The sequence below is a fragment of the Oncorhynchus tshawytscha genome, linkage group LG05 (assembly GCF_018296145.1).
Source record: "Oncorhynchus tshawytscha isolate Ot180627B linkage group LG05, Otsh_v2.0, whole genome shotgun sequence".
NCBI lineage: Eukaryota > Metazoa > Chordata > Actinopteri > Salmoniformes > Salmonidae > Oncorhynchus > Oncorhynchus tshawytscha.
In genome coordinates, this window is record NC_056433.1 from 40,031,570 (window position 1) to 40,047,709 (window position 16,140).

At 40.8% G+C, this 16,140-nt stretch overlaps 1 protein-coding gene across 1 annotated transcript in view; it reads right to left on the reverse strand.

Moving 5' to 3' along the window:
• Positions 1 to 11,908, reverse strand: part of slc22a16 (solute carrier family 22 member 16) — a 57,818-nt gene extending 45,910 nt beyond the window's left edge. The window contains exons 1-2 of the mRNA XM_024400324.2: positions 11,813 to 11,908; positions 9,642 to 10,124 (exon numbers count right to left, since the gene is read on the reverse strand). Of these exons, the coding sequence (XP_024256092.2) occupies positions 9,642 to 10,124; positions 11,813 to 11,856 (527 nt within the window). The 5' untranslated portion in view covers positions 11,857 to 11,908. The remainder of the gene's footprint in view (positions 1 to 9,641; positions 10,125 to 11,812) is intronic.
• Positions 11,909 to 16,140: the final 4,232 nt, after the last annotated feature.

Here is a 16,140-nt window from a genome sequence, read left to right on the forward strand (position 1 = left end):
ACTTTTATCTTTAGAGGCAAAAATGTCTGTTTTGAGTATCTATTGTCAACTCTGTCAGTAGCTTGTCAACTAAGTATCTAATGGCTAACCCTTAAGACCCTTTTCAGTATTCTCAAAAAATATGTAATCACTGTTCTGCAAAATACAGTGCCTTCGGAAAGTATTCAGACCCTTGACCTCTTCCACATGTTGTTAGGTTACAGCCTTATTCTAAAATGTATAAATATATTTTCCCCTCATCAATGTACACACTATACCACATAATGACCAAGCAAAAACATTTTTATATTTTTATATTTTTGCTAATTTATTAAACATAACCGGAAATATAACATTTAGATTAGTATTCAGATCCTTTACTCAGTACTTTGGCAGCGATTACAGACTTAAGTCTTCTTGGGTATGACGCTACAAGCTTAGCATGCCTGTATTTGGGGTGTTTCTCACATTCTTCTCTGCAGATCCTCTCAAGCTCTGTCAGATTGTATGGGGAGCGTTGCTGCACAGCTATTTTGCTGCACAGCTATCATGCTGCCACCACCATGCTTCACCGTAGGGATGGTGCCCTCCAAGTTTCCTCCAGACATGACTAGGGCTATTGCAGTGACCATATTACCTCCAAACCGGTGGTCACGAGTCATTAAGGTAGTCAAATTCCACATGATTGTTTAATCACGGTATTTAGGCTTCTCCCAGCTCTGATGCTGCTGATGGTCATTAGAAGACTACCAAACTTGCTAACTGCCTGGTACTCAGGACTAATGACTCTGATATCAATGCAAATGTATTCGAAATTCTGATCAAACACTTCATGAGAGCCAATGAGCTCATGTTGCACAACATTTCTATAGACTATGCAATTGCGGGAATGATGGCCACTAATAAAAATACGAGGATCCCATCAGCTTTCTATAGGCTAGGCCTACTATATTTATTTCTCAACATTAAGCACATTGTTTCTCTTCACAACAGTATAGCCTACCTGGCTGTCATGAAAATAAACCACAGGGAAAAGCGTCCTCCATTCATTATTTAAGATTTTATTTATTTATTTATAAATGTAACCTTCATTTAACCAGGCAAGTCAGTTAAGAACAAATTCTTATTTACAATGACAAAGCCCAATGGCCCAATGGCCCTGGGCCAATTGTGCGCCGCCCAATCCCAGCCGGTTGTGATACAGCCATAGATCGAACCAGGGTGTTCGTAGTGATGCATCTAGCACTAAGATGCAGTGTCTTAGACAGTTGCACCACTCGGGAGCCCCATGACATGTATTTTTTTCCCGCTGCCCGTGTTTCGATACAGGTCCATGATAATGGTCCAATCAAAACAGATGTCACACATATATTATTGAGTATATGTAAAGACAAGATTAAATCAAGAATCGTCCGATGGGTGACAATATCAGCCTATCCCTTGTGAATTATATATTATCACTTGTGAATGATGCCCAGCATAAGAAACAATGCCTTTTTTTTGGCAACTTTTTCGAATCACAGTCGCACACCTGACATAGCATAGCCCATAGGCCCTACATGTTATAATACAGTTTGTATCACAACTGAATTGGCCAAATAACTTCATAGAATTAAGCACACTAATACACTTTACAATGGGTGTAGAGCCTAACTGGCATACATAGGTGGTGAGTGAGTTTCAAGTTTGGGGAAGATCATTTTCACCATAAAAATGCACCTTTCTAATAAAAGCATTACATACAGAATTGCATGGCTATTCTGTGTTGAGCGGTTAACAAAGAAATAGGTCCTCCTATATGCTTAATTTGGAGTTATTAATGTAGCTTTAGATGTTCTAGAAACGTTGGGCTATGTGTTTTGGTTTTTAATTCATTGTGAAGCTGTATGATGCAACTCTAATGATGATTTGAAAAAAGTAACTTGAAATGCATGAGCTCTGCTTTGTTTTTTTGTGCAGGCTGTACACACTACATCAGTCACTCATTCACAATCTGACAAGCACTTGATAATGCCTAGAATTTCACTGCACTCTAAACAAATCCATGCCTTTTGCGGCCAGTGGCCGTTATGCCCTTCTCCCTGAGTGCTTCTCGTTAGGCCTACTCAAGTAGTACGCCTAACGAACAGCCAAAGCACTAGCCTAATTCAATCTACTATCCTCCATAGTACAAAAGTCAGTCTATTCTATTCTGTGTGAGAAATAAATATTCCCAACATGGTCTGGGACAGTTGTGGGATGCCAAATTAATACAACCTCTTTAAGCTAAACAGATCAGAATGTTTAGCTTAAAATGTTGATAAACTATTAGGCTATTTCTTCACAATATAAGCACAGCAATGTGCACATGGTAGTAGGCTATAAGCACTAATATTCCAAATCTTGTCTGCTAGGAATTCTAAGCAAATCTGGTCTTCTAAATTAACTAGTGCGGTCCACAGCCATACTGTATCAGGGCCTAACATAAGGACAACTCAGAGTATGCTATTCTGTTCTTCTTACATAGACCACATTTTCTTTATATCATGCCTCTTTCGACCTGTCTAACATAAATCATGGATTTATTGTGAAGGTGTAGGCTATATTACATGGATTTATTGTGAAGGTGCAGGCTATATCACATGGATTTATTGTGAAGGTGCAGGCTATACTACATGGATTTATTGTGAAGGTGCAGGCTATATTACATGGATTTATTGTGAAGGTGCAGGCTATACTACATGGATTTCTTAGACTTTTTAAAATGTATATGTTCCAAAGGTCTGCATCAGCAGCTTGTGTGGAAGCCAGGAGATGCTAAATGTTCATTAACGGTCATTCCCCCGGCTGGCTAAATTTCGCCCTAGAAGTGACGCTTGGCATTTAGGCCAAAGAGTTAACTATTGGTTTCATCAGACCAAAGAATCTTGTTTCTCATGGTCTGAGAGTCTTTAGTTAGCCTTTGGCAAACTCCAAGCGGGCTGTCATGTGCCTTTTACTTTGGAGTGGCTTCCGTCTGGCCACTCTACCATAAAGGCTTGATTGGTGGATGTTACAGAGATGGTTGTCCTTCTGGAAGGTTCTCCCATCTCCACAAAGGAAATCTAGAGCTCTGTCAGAGTGACCATCGGGTTCTTTGTCACCTCCCTGACCAAGGCCCTTCTCCCCAGATTGCTTAGTTTGGCTGGGCGGCCAGCCAGCTCTAGGAAGAGTCTTGGTGGTTCCAAACTTCTGCCATTTAAGAATGATGGAGGCCACTGTGTTCTTGGGGACCTTCAATGCTGCAGAAATGTTTTGGCACCCTTCCCAAGATATGTGCCTCAACACAATCCTGTCTCGGAGCTCTACAGACAATTCCTTTGACCTCATGGCTTGGTTTTTGCTCTGAGATGCACTGTCTTCTGTGTGACCTTATATAGACATGCGTGTGTCTTTCCAAATAATGTCCAATCAATAGAATTTACCACAGGTGGACTCCAATCAAGTTGTAGAACCATCTCAAGGATAATCAATGGAAACAGGATGCATATGAGCTCAATTTCAAGTCTCATAGCAAAGGGTCTGAATACTTATGTTTTTTTATTTATTCATTCATTTCTAAACCTTTCTAAAAAACAGTTTTCACTTTGTCATTATGGGGTATTGTGTGTAGATTTATGTGGAAATTATTTATTTAATCAATTTTAGAATAAGGCTGTAAAGTAACAAAATGTGGAAAAAGTCAAGGGGTTCGAATACTTTCCGAAGGCACTGTATGCTTAAATAATTGAAGTATTTGCTGTGCTAGACCTAATGGATAATGTTTGCTTTATAAATGTTGTTTTATGTTCTAAATCTAGAAAAACATGTAAAAATGCTAACGAAATTAGCCCTGGAGCATTTGATAGTGCTTTAAAACAAAACAAAATAGGTTTGGAGATCTGTATTACATATAATGTTAGAATTAAACAATCAAGGCTATTAAAAACTTGTTGCACAATAATTGTAAAAAGGAAATGCCTTTTATGGTGTCTGACAGAGTTTACATAAATCCAGTTAGTTGCATTTATTATGTTTGTTTTTTTACAAACTTAGGTTGTTCCTTTACATGGTGTGACAGCTGATACTTTGATCTATCAAGATATATATTTCAAATTGTGTCAATATTAAGACAAATATATAGCTCAAAAACAGCAACATTTTCTCTCTGCCTCAAGGCAAAATGTATAACATAGCATGAGATTAGCTATAAAATGACACACTTTTCTCTCTGCCCCATGGCAAAAGGGGGTGCTTTGCTCAGAACTCATGGGGGGGGGCAGCGAAACTACACGAAGCCACTGATAGTGTACCCTTCTTCTGCATTACACAGACTGTCCGACCAAGTGACCGACCGTTGTATCTTACATGCTGACCACACTGTTTGCGTTACGTGCTTGAGCATTGCAAAATAAATGTACACATGTTATAAATGTACACGTTATTCAATAATTTCATCCAAACTGCTCACGCGCGTCAACAAGTGTCTGCGAAGCCAGGCGCTAAAATAGAACTTGGTTCTAAAATAGAACTTGGTTCTATTTTTGATGTTTGACGCGCTGCAAGTCCCACCTCTCCCATCTCCTCAGTGGTTTTTAGTAGCATATACCCTCGTGTGTGATTGAAAGATGAACTGAGGTCCACACTCCAGTCCAGTTGGTGGTGGTGGTAATGCACCTTAAAGTTGGTTGCCAAGCACAATATAAAGTCTAAAGAAGAAGAAGACGGAAGGAGGAGCGATTACTAGAAACTAACGAGGTTTACCCTTTTATCTGTGGATTAATTGTCAGAGTAAAGGACAAAAATCATTTTTAATTACCACAAGAATTCCATGAAAAATTATAGAATGGCAAACCAAATAAATATGTATAGCAGCCTAGATGTATGGTAAATGGGTGTTTCTTCCCTGGCAGTGGCAAGAATGATGACAAATTCTAGGTTACGTGTGTGCACTGTGGAGGCCCGTTGGAGGCTTGACCACTTTGGCCAATAAAAAATAAATCCTTGATGTTCATAAAATTCCACGGACCCTTCTCTTGTGTAGTGGAACCCAGAATGACATGTGACCACTTGTTTACGGCGTCACCGTTCTGCTGAGGACAACACAACTAGAGTGGCCATCGCAAAGTCCAAGGAGCCTGACCCTCTTTGGAATTTGCTGTAGCCCTGCTTGGGATATTTAGCCTACATTGGCAATTGGTTGAGACACAGGGCCCGTTCTAGCTTGGTGTGTCAGGGTGGGCAATTGGAAATGTAAATTGGGCCAAGTTGGAGGTAACAATGCATTTAGACGTAGTAATGATTTATGTTCACTACTTAGACAATTGTTTTGATAGCATGTTAAATCCATGCAAATAAATTTGATGAATTGATAGTTCACTTCTGTTGTCTTGTATTCTGTAATATGGTATATTGTAACACTGTCTTCAAGCTAATCAAATGTCATTTGTGATACAGTGAGTGAGCTACACAATACATTGAAATACCTACTAACAATAAAGCTCTCCTCGCAAACAGTGCAATGATAAAGGGAAATTTCACAGCTGCTCTAGTGAAAAATTTGGACACCTACTCATTTAAGGTTTTTTCTTTATTGTTACTATTTTCTACATTGTAGAATAATAGTGAAAACATCAAAACTAAGAAATAACACATATGGAATCATGTAGTAACGAAAAAAAGTGTTAAACAAATCTAAATATATTTTAGATTCTTCAAAGTAGCCACCCTTTGCCTTGATGACAGCTTTGCATACTCTTTGCATTATTTCAACCAGCTTCATGAGGTAGTCACCTGAACTGCATTTCAGTTAACAGGTGTGTCTTGTGAAACGTAGCTTCCCCTGGAATGCTTTTCCAAGTTTTGAAGGAGTTCCCACATATGCTGAGCACTTGTTGGCTGCTTTTCCATCACTCTGTGGTCCAACTAATCCCAAACCATCTCAATTGGGTTGAGGTCGGGTGATTGTGGAGGCCAGAACATCTGATGCAGCACTCCATCACTCTCCTTCATGGTCAAATAGCCCTTACACAGCCTGGAGATGTGTTGGGTCATTGTCCTGTTAAAAAAACAAATGATAGTCCCACTAAGCGCAAAACAGATGGGATGACGTATCGCTGCAGAATGCTGTGGTAGCCATGCTAGTTAAGTGTGCCTCAAATTTAAATAAATCACAGACACTGTCACCAGCAAAGCACCCACACACCACCACACCTCTTCCTCCATGCTTCATGGCGGGAACCACAAATGCGGAGATCATCCGTTCACCTAATCTGCATCGCACAAAGACATGGCGGAAGCAAAAATCTCAAATTTGGACTCATCAGCCCAAAGGACAGATTTCCACCGGTTTAAATGTCCATTGCTCGTGTTTCTTGGCCCAAGCAAGTCTCTTCTTCTTATAGGTGACCTTTTGCAGTGGTTTCTTTGCAGCAATTCGACCATGAAGGCCTAATTCACGCAGTCTCCTCTGAACAGTTGATGTTGAAATGTGTCTGTTACTTGAACTTTGAAGCATTCATTTGGGTAACTCTAGAGTCTGGTAACTTTAACTTCTTGGATATAGGGGGCGCTCTTTTAATTTATGGATAAAAAAACGTTCCCATTTTAAACAAGATATTTTGTCACGAAAAGATGCTCGACTATGCATATAATTGACAGCTTTGGAATGAAAACACTCTGACGTTTCCAAAACTGCAAAGATATTGTCTGTGAGTGCCACAGAACTAATGCTACAGGCGAAACCAAGATGAAACTTCAAACAGGAAGTGAGCCAGACTTTTGAGGCGCTGTGTTCCAATGTCTCCTTATATGTCTGTGAATGCGCCAGGAACGAGCCTACACTTTCTGTCGTTTCCCCAAGGTGTCTGCAGCATTGTGACCTATTTGTAGGCATATCATTGGAAGATTGACCATAAGAGACTACATTTACCAGGTGTCCGCCTGGTGTTCTCCGTCGTAATTGGTGCGTGTATCCAGCTGCATGTATTTTCCCATGTGATTCAGAGGAGAAACCAAACTGCCAGGAATGACTTATCATCGAATAGATATGTGAAAAACACCTTGAGGATTGATTCTAAACAACGTTTGCCATGTTTCTGTCGATATTATGGAGTTAATTTGGAAAAAAATTCAGCGTTTTGATGATTGAATTTTCTGGGTTTTTTCTCAGCCAAACGTGATGAACAAAACGGAGCGATTTCTCCTACACAAATAATCTTTTTGGAAAAACTGAACATTTGCTATCTAACTGAGAGTCTCCTCATTGAAAACATCCGATGTTCTTCAAAGGTAAATGATTTTATTTGAATGCTTTTCTTGTTTTTGTGAAAATGTTGCCTGCTGAATGCTAGGCTTAATGCTATGCTAGCTATCAATACTCTTACACAAATGCTTGTTTTGCTATGGTTGAAAAGCATATTTTGAAAATCTGAGATGACAGTGTTGTTAACAAAAGGCTAAGCTTGAGAGCCAATATATTTATTTCATTTCATTTGCGATTTTCATGAATAGTTAACATTGCGTTATGCTAATGAGCTTGAGGCTATACTTAAGATCCCGGGTACGGGATTGCTCGTCGCAACAGGTTAATGAACTTGTCCTCTACAGCAGAGGTAACTCTGGGTATTCCTTTCTTGTGGCGGTCCTCATGAGAGACAGTTTCATCGTAGCGCTTGATTTTTTTGCGACTGCATTTGCAGAAGCTTTGAAAGTTCTTGAAATTCTCCTTATTGGGTTAAAGTAATGGTGGACTGCCGTTTCTCTTTGCTTATTTGAGCTCTTCTTGCCATAATAGGGACTTGGTCTTTTACAAAATAGGGCTATCTTCTGTATACCACCCATACTTTATCAGAACACAACTGATTGGCTCAACCGCATTAAGAAGGAAATAAATCCACAAATGAACTTTTAACAAGGCACACCGGTTAATTGAAATGCATTCCAGGTGACTACCTCATGAAGCTGGTTGAGAGAATGCCAAGAGTGTGAAAAGCTGTCATCAAGTAAAGGGTGGCTACATTGAAGAATCTAAAATATATTTGGATTTGTTTAACACTGTTACTACATGATTCCATATGTGTTATTTCATAGTTGAGGTCTTCACTATTATTCTACAATGTAGAAAATAGTAAAAAATAAAGAAAACCCTTGAATGAGTAGGTGTGTCCAAACTTTTGATGGGTACTGTACAGTGCCTTGCAAAATAATTCATCTCCCTTTGCGTTTTTTCTATTTTTTTGCATTACAACCTGTAATTTAAATGTATTTTTATTACATGTAATGGACATACACAAAATAGTCCAAATTGGTGAAGTGGAATGAAGAAAAAAATACTTGTTTCAAAAAATAAAAAAATAATGGAAAAGTGGTGCATGCATATGTACTCACCCCCTTTGCTATGAAGCCCCTAAATAAGTTATGGTGCAACCTTCAAAAGTCACAGAATTAGTTAAATGAAGTCCACCTGTGTGCAATCTAAGTGTCACATGATCTTTCACATGATCTCAGTATATACAGTGGGGAGAACAAGTATTTGATACACTGCCGATTTTGCAGGTTTTTCCTACTTACAAAGCATGTAAAGGTCTGTAATTTTTATCATAGGTACATTTCAACTGTGAGGGACGGAATCTAAAACAGAAATCCAGAAAATCACATTGTATGATTTTTAAGTAATTAATTTGCATTTTATTGCAATTCATGAGGTGGAGGACCACTCCAAAAGTTGGTTCAACTTCTTTAACATCATTGCATGACCCTTGCGCGGTCCTTTCAGCACCACGAAGGGCGCGTCAATTGTTTAAATAACATCTCATCAAGATCTGTTGCCTACGCCCAATAGTCCTATTCATCACGTGTTATTATTATAATATATAGAAGATGATCACTTCTCACAATGGTGCCTTAAAGTTAAATCAAAGCAGAATCAATGTCTCGCAAGATCACAATGATTCATTCGCATTTACAAAACAGAACCAAATATAATACCATAGCAGAGTAGGCCTATAACGTTCCTGTTACGCCATAAACACCTACTCATTTCTAATGAGATTTTAGGATGGCTAGCTGAAGCTGAATAGTTGAATATTTTCTCATGCGCCAAAACTCAACAGTGTGCCACTAGGCTGGATATATGCTTTGATTGAAACATAAGACAAGAAACGCTAATAGTCTGCTCACACCATCTGCTCTAATTCTCTAACGAAACAGTAATTTAAAGAATGCATATTCCCATGAATGAGATCAATCATTTGATTGGTATGGAAATGCAATTTGGATGTTTCACTGGTAAAACGTGAAGAATTATCATTCACAATTGACAGTGATGATGGCCTATTTGGTAGCCTATGCCTAAACTTGGTGTTTGAGGGTATTAAAAATGTGCATTTTTCTTGAGACAATATGTGTGGGCATAGGCAGACGTTACAATTGGTATGCATATTTTATAACGCATACCAATTGATTGAGGAAATTATGATGTCATTTACTTATTTATTTTGCTCTCCCTCACATAAAACAAATTGCTCTACACCACTGATGACGACGTCCATGTTTTGTCATCGACACCCTTCCAGTTATCAAGGTTCTCCGGGGCACAGGGACACCGCAGAGACAGACATGATCCCTATATTTGGGATTAAGTAGGTGGGGAGAGCTACTCTTACCTATCAGCGATGTCCCCGAACACCAGTGCTCCAACCAGCACCCCCATCATAAACGTGGGCTGACACAGCTTGGCCAGCCATTCCCTGTCACACACCAGGTCCCAGTCCGTCACAATGCTCTGATACACCTCACTGTGGTCGTACACGTAATGGTAGTTCCAGTCACACTTTTCCGTCGTCCTGTTGACGACCTGCTCGTAGGTAAAGTCTGTGGGGTTCATCCGCTGAGTGCGCTGGCAGGTGCTAAGCTCCCACTGTTGGCCCACAGTCGTTCGGACCACCATGGGCCCGTTCGCCGGTTTGAAGAATGGTAGCACCTCCTCCAGGGAAGCACCAGTGTGGTTCCCATACAGGACGTCAGTGATGTTACCTGGCGGAGCACAGACAAAGTTTGGCCTCTCCACGAGGAACACGGAGGCCAGGTAGTGGATTCCACAGGCTATGGCCTGGAAGACAGCAGCAAAGTACAGACATGCCTGGAACCTAGGAGGTGGAGAGGAGGATGAGAGTGAGAGAGGTGAGTATAATATAGGGTGTTCAATAAAAGGATAACATGAGGAAGTTGCATTGTAAAACTTTGCCCTGTAAATGTACAGCATTATACTGGCAGCAGAGTTGCCAGTTAAATACTGTAATTTAGCTTTACAGAAGGGATGCTTAATTAACCCTATGGATAAGAAGGGTTTTCAGGGCATTGCTTGTGTACTACAAGTGTGAACTACAATTTCGAGGCTTAGGTGGCGCCTCTGGAGCGGGGACCCTCGCAGCGGGCCCCGGACTGAAGATCATCGTAGAGGGCGCCACTGGACGGAAAGACGCCTCTGGACTGAGGAGCGGCTCTGGTTCCGGACTGCGACCAGTCGTGGTAGGTTCTGGACTGCGACCCGTCGTGGTAAGTTCCCGGACTGCGACCCGTCGTGGTAGGTTCCGGACTGCGACCCGTCGTGGTAGGTTCCCGGACTGCGACCCGTCGTGGTAGGTTCCGGACTGCGACCCGTCGTGGTAGGTTCCAGACTGCGACTCGTCGTGGTAGGTTCCGGACTGCGAACCGTCGTGGTAGGTTCCCGGACTGCAACCCGTCGTGGTAGGTTCCGGACTGCGACCCGTCGTGGTAGGTTCCGGACTGCGACCCGTCGTGGTAGGTTCCGGACTGCGACCCGTCGTGGTAGGTTCCGGACTGCGACCCGTCGTGGTAGGTTCCGGTCTGCGGCCTGTCGTAGGAGGTTCCCGGTCTGCAGCCCGTCTGGCATCTGTTTGAACTTGTTACACTTGTGTGGGTTGTAGACTCCATCTCATGCTACCACTAGAGTGAAAGCACCGCCGGCATTCAAAAGTGACCAAAACATCAGCCAGGAAGCATAGGAACTGAGCAGTGGTCTGTGGTTACCACCTGCAGAGCCACTCCTTTATTGGGGGTGTCTTGCTAATTACCTATAATTTCCACCTGTTGTCTATTCCATTTGCACAACAGCATGTGAAATTTATTGTCAATCAGTGTTGCTTCCTAAGTGGACAGTTTGATTTCACAGAAGTGTGATTGACTTGGAGTTACATTGTGTTGTTTAAGTGTTCCCTTTATGTTTTTGAGCAGTGTATTTTACCACGCATTCTACAGTGTTTTCCCATTGAAATTACAGGAAAGTCTTAGTGTGCATCAAAGAAATGAAACCGTTACTATCCAACATAATTCATACATGCGTTCTTATAATAAAGTAGCCTAACAAAAAAAAATATTCTTCATATGCAAAAAATCCAAACATTAACTATACAGTAGGTGTATATTAAGTGTTATGGTTGCATAGTGAGAATGAAAAAAATAAATATATTCTAAAAGAGTATGTCTATACCATTTTAACGCGTCAATGATGCAAGGCACTACACATCCATCTCTCTAAAAGCAAGTTCATACCAACTTGAAGAAGGAAGAAAGCTGCTGCATTTTGTGTGCAGAGAGAAAGAAACATTAGGGCTACTATGTAGGCTAACCATAAATATAACCATAATCCCCATAGAGCTATTTAAAAATATTTTTAAAACTCTTGACTACAAGAGGGTATACGGTCATCATATTCCTATGGAGGGTGGTCGACTGAACAGGACACATTCTTATAGTTTACGATAGCAAGGATATGATTCAATGCAATAAACATGTATTGTTCCGGGTAACCTACCTTTTGAAGTGTCCAAACTCATCGAAAATACGCTCCACGCTCATAACTCGTTGACAGGTCTGGCTCGCCACTGACAATTTGTAAATGTTGGCTTTCACTTGAACACGGAGTAGGAGGGGCGCGCGAATAGGGGACATTTCCACTCAGTGCGGCTAACAGGAAACATTTTTTTTCGCAACTATGGTCAAGAGTGTGGCCAAGGTTGAATTTGACAGTCCCGTAGGCTGGGATTTTTTTTATATTTTTTCCTCCATGATATATATTTTTTATCACTGCTATATGGATAGAGTGTTACACATTTGGCCTAGCCATGATGTTTCCTTTGATCCGTCGGATAAGCACTTAGGCCTAACACCTCGTCAATTCACTGCTTTCGGAGATCCAGTGATTCATCATTCTAGCACTCCAAAATAATACAGTGTCCTTCTTTTTGTTTTGATGAAAGTTATCACATCACATTCACTCAATCAATTATCCTACTACATTAAATAATTCATAGACGCCAACTGTCTCTCTCTGTCTCTCACAGACACACACCTGCGCTTTTTCCAGGCTTGTGTTTTATGCTTCTTGTGCCTGACACACACTGGGGTCCCGTGTGTGTCAATTAATCACGTTTTATTTGTGACGTGCCGAATACAAGAATTGTAGACTTTACCGTGAAATGCTTGCTTATGAGCCCTTTGCATTTTTGGGAGAGTTAAAAAGTAAAACATTATAAAATAAATAATAACACAATAAAATAACAATAATGAGGCTAAATTAAATGGTACCAAGTCAATGTGCTGGGAGTACGAGGTAGTTGAGGTGATTGAGGTTATATGTACATGTAGGTAGGGGTAAAAGTGACTAGAAAATCGTGTGTGTGTTCGGGTGTGTGTGTACTGTGCTTGCATGTGCGTGTCTGCTGCATGTTTGTGGCACTTTCAGACTATAATATGTTATAAAATAATCCATAGCTCATATTAATGAATGATTGTTAGGCAGAACGTGCCTCTGCTGACTCTATCTGGCATAGGGCAGCAGGTGAGGAGCAGAGGAACGGGTGGTTCTATTGACTTACTGTATCTCTCCACCCTACCCTGGTTGGCTACAACAGGTACCCTCTGTTTGTATTAAGAGTGAAACTAAACTTGGACTTAGCCTTTCTAATATGCACTTAACACAGCACTGAGGCAATAATTTGGACTCCATATGAATTTAAAATTGAAATATCTCTGCATGCCCCCCTCCTAATATCCTGGCTGGCAGACATATGTACTATAGCCTACTGTGCTACTGCTTTATGATGGAAATGGCTGAAATATTATTTGATGATCAAAGTTGTCTATCTACTGTCCATGAGTGGCCAAGTATGTTTCAGACTCAACAATCAACAGTTAAAGTAGCAGTAATAGTAGAAGTAGTACTAGAATAAGCAGTAGTAGTACTAGTAGTACTGTTATTGTCCGAGACAGGAAATTGGTTTGCAGCATACAGTTAACAAGTTCTTCGTGCTGACATACATCCAACTTCCTGTTCATCTGCAAGCATCTACTTCCTATATTGAGACCTCTTCCAATTGTGGGTTTCCGTGTTCAGTCTCTCAACCTTTGATCTCACAAACTGTGCTCTTATTTTTTAGGAAGGATAGATTTTGAGCCTTGTAATAGAGGCATAAAAGCACTGTAAAAAAATATGTTGATTTAATGTACAATAAATAGTAAGTCAACCATCGGCAATAGGATTGTGAGTTTGCTCAACATTTGGGCCTATAGCTGAACCAACATACATTCTCAAGTTGAATTGTATATTCACTCGGCTTTGAATTTTAGGATGATTGAACATACAATTCAAATTGACAATTTATTCTACTTTATTTGAATATAGTGCCTTGCCTTTCGAGTGAATTATAGTTGACAACCATTACTGTATTTGTTAGCGACAGAGACATGATTGTTGTATTCAATGGTTTTCAGTACTGTAGCCTACACTGAGTTTCTAAGTGACTATGTACACTACCGTTCAAAAGTTTGGGGTCACATTGAAATGTCCTTGTTTTTCAAAAGAAAAGCAGATTTATTGTCCATTAAATTAACATCAAATTGATCAGAAATACAGTGTAGATATTGTTAACGTTGTAAGTGACTATTGTAGCTGGAAACCATTGATTTTTAATGGAATATCTACATGGTGTACAGAGGCGTACAGAGGCCCATTGTCAGCAACCATCATTCCTGTGTTCCAATGGCACGTTGTGTTAGCTAATCCAAGTTTATCATTTTAGAAGGCTAATTGATCATTAGAAAACCCTTTTGCAATTATGTTAGCACAGCTGAAAACTGTTGTTCTGATTAAAGAAGCAATAAAACTGTCCTTCTTTAGACTAGTTGAGTATCTGGAGCATCAGCATTTGTGGGTTCAATTACAGGCTGAAAATGGCCAGAAACAAAGACCTTTCTTCTGAAACTCGTCAGCCTAATCTTGTTCTTAGAAATGAAGGCTATCCCATGTGAGAAATTGCCAAGAAACTGAAGATCTCGTACAATGCTGTGTACTACTCCTTTCACAGAAAAGAGCAAACTGACACTAACGAGAATAGAAAGTGGAGTGGGAGGCCCCGGTGCACAACTGAGCAAGAGGACAGGTAGATTAGCGTCTAGCACAGGGGAACCCAAGAGTAGACTCAGACGAGGAAACAGATGAATGAACCAAGGTATTTATTGTAAAACAGGGAGATATGGAGCGCAGATCCGGTGAAGCTTGGATGAGTTGTAGGAAACCAGATGTGGAGGCTGAAGTTGGAGTGTGCAGGGTTGGGAAAGGGTAAACAGGTCCGGAGGGGAATCCAAGGGAGTGGTGGTGTGGTGAGTCCAGAACAGGGTAGCAGGGTGGTGAGATGTGGAACAGTAGACAGAGTCAGGGTGGCAAAACTGCAGTGAGAGGATAAACAGCGTCAAGCAGGGAAACAGGTACAACAGGGTAAAGGGATCTTGAACAATAATAATAATGGCATAAACTGACTGAGCAGAGATTATGATCTGGTAGAGTGGAAGTGGCAGAACTGAGTATTTGTAGAGGTCTTGATAATGGAGCAAGTTGCAGCTGGTAGGGATCCGCTCTGACTCCAGCACACCTGTCTCCAACCACACAATCACACACAAACAGAAAGGGAGGGGGAGAGAGAGAGAGAGTGTGTGTACTGGGGTAATGGCTGCAGGTCAAGCAGAGTTGTTGAGGTAGACAAAAACAAAACGATTCAACATGTCCCGGAGCACATTGTTGACCAGGGCCTGGAAAACGAGTGACACCTGGAGGTTGGAGGAGACAATCACAAAGACAGGTGAAACAGATCAAGGCGTGACAGTACGATTGTGCGTTTACTTGGATTGAACAAGAGTTTAGGCAATTTACTTGGATTGAACTAAGAGGGTGGGCCCTTCTCTCTTCTACGGTATCCGACCGGACCTTGTTACTGATGTTGGGACTACCCTGGCTTCGGAGAGCATGTTTGTGATACAGGATTTGGCCAAATCCCTATATGTGATACATCGAAACAAGTATATGAAAGAGAACTCAAGTTGACTTTCGTAACCCCATTTCTTTGACAATATGAGTGAGATGTATCACCGCATTTCCCTGCTCTTAAGAGAGTGAGGAAGAGAATCATGCTCGAGAATGACAAGAGGGCAGGGGAGTGGCTCCTTATAAGAAGGTGAAGGGCTCACCTCATTCTCCACTCTGTCTGTCTCCAACATAAGCTCTAGATAATTTTTTCAGAGAATATGTAGTTGAAGTCAAAGTTTACATATACCATAGCCAAATACATTTAAACTGAGTTTTTCCACAATTCCTGACATTTAATCTTAGTAACAATTCCCTGTCTTAGGTCAGTTAGGATCACCACTTTATTTTAAGAATGTGAAATGTCAGAATAATAGTAGAGAGTGATTTATTTCAGCTTTTATTTCTTTCATCACATTCCTAGTGGGTCAGAAGTTTACATTGACTCAATTAGTATTTGGTAGCATTGCCTTTAAATTGTTTAACTTGGGTCAAACATTTCGGGTACCCTTCCGCAAGCTTCCCACAATAAGTTGGGTGAATTTTGTCCCATTCCTCCTGACAGAGCTGGTGTAACTGAGTCAGGTTTGTAGGCCTCCTTGATCGCCCACGCTTTTCAGTTCTGCCCAAAAATGTTCTATGGGATTGAGGTCAGGGCTTTGTGATAACCACTCCAATACCTTGACTTTGTTGTCCTTAAGCCATTTTGCCACAACTTTGGAAGTATGCTTGTGGTCATTGTCCATTTGGAAGACCCATTTGCGACCAAGCTTTAACTTCCTAAC